The 3128-nt window shown below is 42.6% G+C and overlaps 1 protein-coding gene across 1 annotated transcript; it reads right to left on the reverse strand.

Moving 5' to 3' along the window:
* Positions 1-451: 451 nt before the first annotated feature.
* On the reverse strand, positions 452-2273 carry LOC102213657 (granulins-like). The gene is made up of 5 exons (XM_005755624.1): positions 2244-2273; positions 1960-2109; positions 1576-1878; positions 1247-1413; positions 452-911 (listed from the first exon to the last, which is right to left on the reverse strand). Exons 2-5 carry the CDS (start codon positions 2107-2109, stop codon positions 872-874), a joined length of 660 nt encoding a protein of 219 aa, XP_005755681.1. The 5' UTR covers positions 2244-2273; the 3' UTR covers positions 452-871.
* Between the last annotated feature and the right edge of the window lie 855 nt (positions 2274-3128).

Genomic DNA, 3128 nt, shown 5'->3' on the forward strand with positions numbered 1-3128 from the left:
AAAAATATTTGTGTTGTCTTGTTCTTACAACTTAAATTTATTAAGCACTGTAATTCCTTTTTGTTGAAGGCACTTTTTTTGGTCCATCAGCTTCTGCGTTTCCCCATAATTATACTGTGGCTCAGCAGCAGGGGAGGCTGACACTCCATCAGCTCATCACGCCTCCCTTGCATAAAAGAGTATGCCAGGACCTGAGGTGTTGTTGTTGTGTGTGTGGCTGGCAGCTGAAAAGCTGCAGCAGAGAGAAGAGGAAATAGCAACCGAAATAAAGTGTTAAAAGAACGAACTATGTGGTCGGGTCCGACATTTATGCCACATATACAGGTAAACACAGAAAATCTGCTCTGTCCCCCAACTTACAAAGGTCACAACAGGTCTTTATTGGTGAGGCAAAATAGAAAACATTCAAACAGACAAAGACACAATGAAGACAATTAAAAATCATTCAGTCTTATATTTTATTTTCTAGTCTACATTCAGTGATATCCAGCTACACAGGCAGCAGGAAATCTTGCAAAGCTGGTTTGTAAGGACTGGTTACTGTCTATTGCAACAGCCAACTATGCACACCCATTAGTCTAAAGACAAACAGACAATCTTGTGCACATGTCAGATCATTTGTCCAGCAACTGTCTTTTTCCAAGATTGATCTGTTTATATATCAAATTTGATGCAAAATGCATTTCAACAGATTTCTGACCATAATAATAGTAAAAGGAAACTCTTATAAAAGAAAAAACTATTTAAAAAAAAATAGCCACAGGACATTTTAGGCATGTTTCTGTGATCCTAGGATGTCCCAAGGGTAGGCTCGAGTTTTCTGCATGAGAAGGAGGAGGGCCGTGGCTACATTCATGCTCACAGAGATCGTTCATCTATACGCGGCATCGGCCCTGAAATTGTTTTTACCCCTGTTAGACCAAAAGGAAATAAATATTAAACACTTTTTCTTTTTTACATTTTTGTTCACACATGGTGATACTGATCACTGTTTTGTTGACCCTTATGGGTGGTAAAACCTGGCTCTTGCCTACCTATCCATAAAGTCACCTTTTGTACTGCTGTACTGCTGACAATGATATGAACTGAGTTACTTGTTGCTTCTTTGAGTTTCTTTCCACACGAGGAACCTAAGTGAAATATTCATTCATCTGTGGAAAGTTTAAAATATCTGAACGGTGAGTTGTGCAGAGACGTTATCCTAGAATATTCTTCAAAACGAAGGTTAGAGTGTGGCACTTCCTACCTCCTACTGCTTTCCTTTGTCTGTGGGATGGGAGAAGCAGGTGCTGATGGCAGCGCTGGCTTATAGAGGAAGGAATATGCGAGTTTGTCTCTCACACAGTACGTGTAGGTGTGATCACAGTCCAGTCCCAATGGACAGCAGTGGTATCCATCGAGACAACATTTCCCCTACAAGAAACACTTTTAGTCTCTCGAACAATAATAATGGAGCACTTTTTAATTAAAAGCGGCAGACGTTCAGATGACAGCTGATTTCATGTTAGTGGAAGATAAAAGGAATTTCATTACATTCATGTGTCTTATTGCACAAGAGTATTTAGGCTGACTCACGGGAGAGTAGGGACAACAGAACCAGCCTCCTTTTGGGTGTCTGCAGCAGGTAGTGCCATCAGGACAGTAGGTGTAACTGTCACAGTAGACCATTGAACTCTTTATTTGATCTGGGACGTGGCTCTCTTTAAGCTCCTGGAGTGGAGTTCCAGGCAGTTCAGGGGGGGTTGGTTTCTCCGCAGCCTCCTTCTTCACCATGGGTATGGTCAGCCACGGCTGCTCTAATTTCTCACAATTCATGGTAACCAGGTTACAGCGATATCCCGAAGGGCAGCAGTGGAGCAGGTCGGCGCAGCACATGGCCTGCAGAGCAAATAAAACTAATTTCTACAAGACTACCACAAATTAAGGTACTACACTGGTGTGTGAATACACCTGACTTACATTTGGATATAGACAGCAGCTATATCCATGGGCAGTCTTGCAGCAGGTACAGTCATCTGGACAAAGACTCTCATCAGGACATGTGATGGAGCATGAAGCAAATCCCCACACAAACATACCAACTGACAGCCACAGAGTGATCCCCGACATCTGCAAGGAAGAGTGTCACCATGACTTTTTATTCTTTGGTTACTTAAACTTCAGATTTTTCTGTTGCCGGCTGCGGTAATGTCAAGTTTCAGTTCAAGACTTTAAAGGAACTTAACCTTTTTTCAGTCACTTACCTTCAGCAAGTGAAGAGCTTCAGCAGCTTCTTATCACACGTTCCCCTCTGCTGAATCAAGCATGCAGGTTACACATTTTATAATGCAGGTTAGACACTCCCACTGACGTAAACTGTAACATCCCTCTGTCACGTGATGCTCGTATTAAGACAGACTTGTAGAATATTTAGCTGATTTAGAGTTTAGAAATGTGTTATCATAGAATGTAGAACTATTGTAGAGACATTGATACTGCCCTTAAAGTAATAAAGGCCTCACTGTGTCGTGAACTTAGGAGTAGATTGTAGGAGACCTCTCCCCCACTGAGTGGAAATTCCCCAGAGGATGTTTTAGGGTGGGGGTCTCAACATTTATAACTGTGGTCTGGAAGGGAGAGGGGTTTTATGACCTCTAGGGAGGTACCTACACCCACAGTGTTTTAACTGTCACGCACACACATCCACACGCACACTCACTCATGTGCACTCACACATACACACAGGTATGCGCACACAGGCACACACGAGCACTCACATAGACACGAGGGAACGCGCACATGTAGGCATTCATGTGCTCGTGCACATAGACACAGACAGAGTTTGCAGCACACCATAGGGGGTTTTATGATGGGGTCCCGTCTATAAAACTGTGTTTCACAGACAAAGGGGTGAAGATTTTTGCAAAGGGGCACTGGCCTCGTCTTCCCTTCTAGAGGTGCATGGTTAAATGAAGATGAGTAAAGATGAATAAAGATTTTGTGAAAATGACTACTGAGTCCGGTGCCATCTCTGGATGCTCGAGGAATAAAAAGAACCAGGGTAAAACTGATTTCGCAACAAACTGCAGAAGGTCAAATCCACAACTACTGTTCTGCTTGGCTTAATAAACAAACTATTAACTACATGT

This window comes from Pundamilia nyererei, unplaced genomic scaffold (assembly GCF_000239375.1).
Source record: "Pundamilia nyererei isolate P.nyererei 1_Seehausen unplaced genomic scaffold, PunNye1.0 scaffold02204, whole genome shotgun sequence".
In the NCBI taxonomy this organism is placed as follows: Eukaryota; Metazoa; Chordata; class Actinopteri; order Cichliformes; family Cichlidae; genus Pundamilia; species Pundamilia nyererei.

Bases quoted from the DNA above. Each gene is read 5' to 3' on its own strand.
- LOC102213657 (XM_005755624.1), bottom strand. From the start codon at position 2,109: ATGTCGGGGATCACTCTGTGGCTGTCAGTTGGTATGTTTGTGTGGGGA. The intron at 1,879-1,959 runs GTAAGTCAGGTG...TTTGCTCTGCAG, and splicing joins GCTGCTGTCTATATCCAAAT to GCCATGTGCTGCGCCGACCT. The intron at 912-1,246 runs GTAGGAAGTGCC...TTGGTCTAACAG, and splicing joins ACAAAGGAAAGCAGTAGGAG to GGGTAAAAACAATTTCAGGG.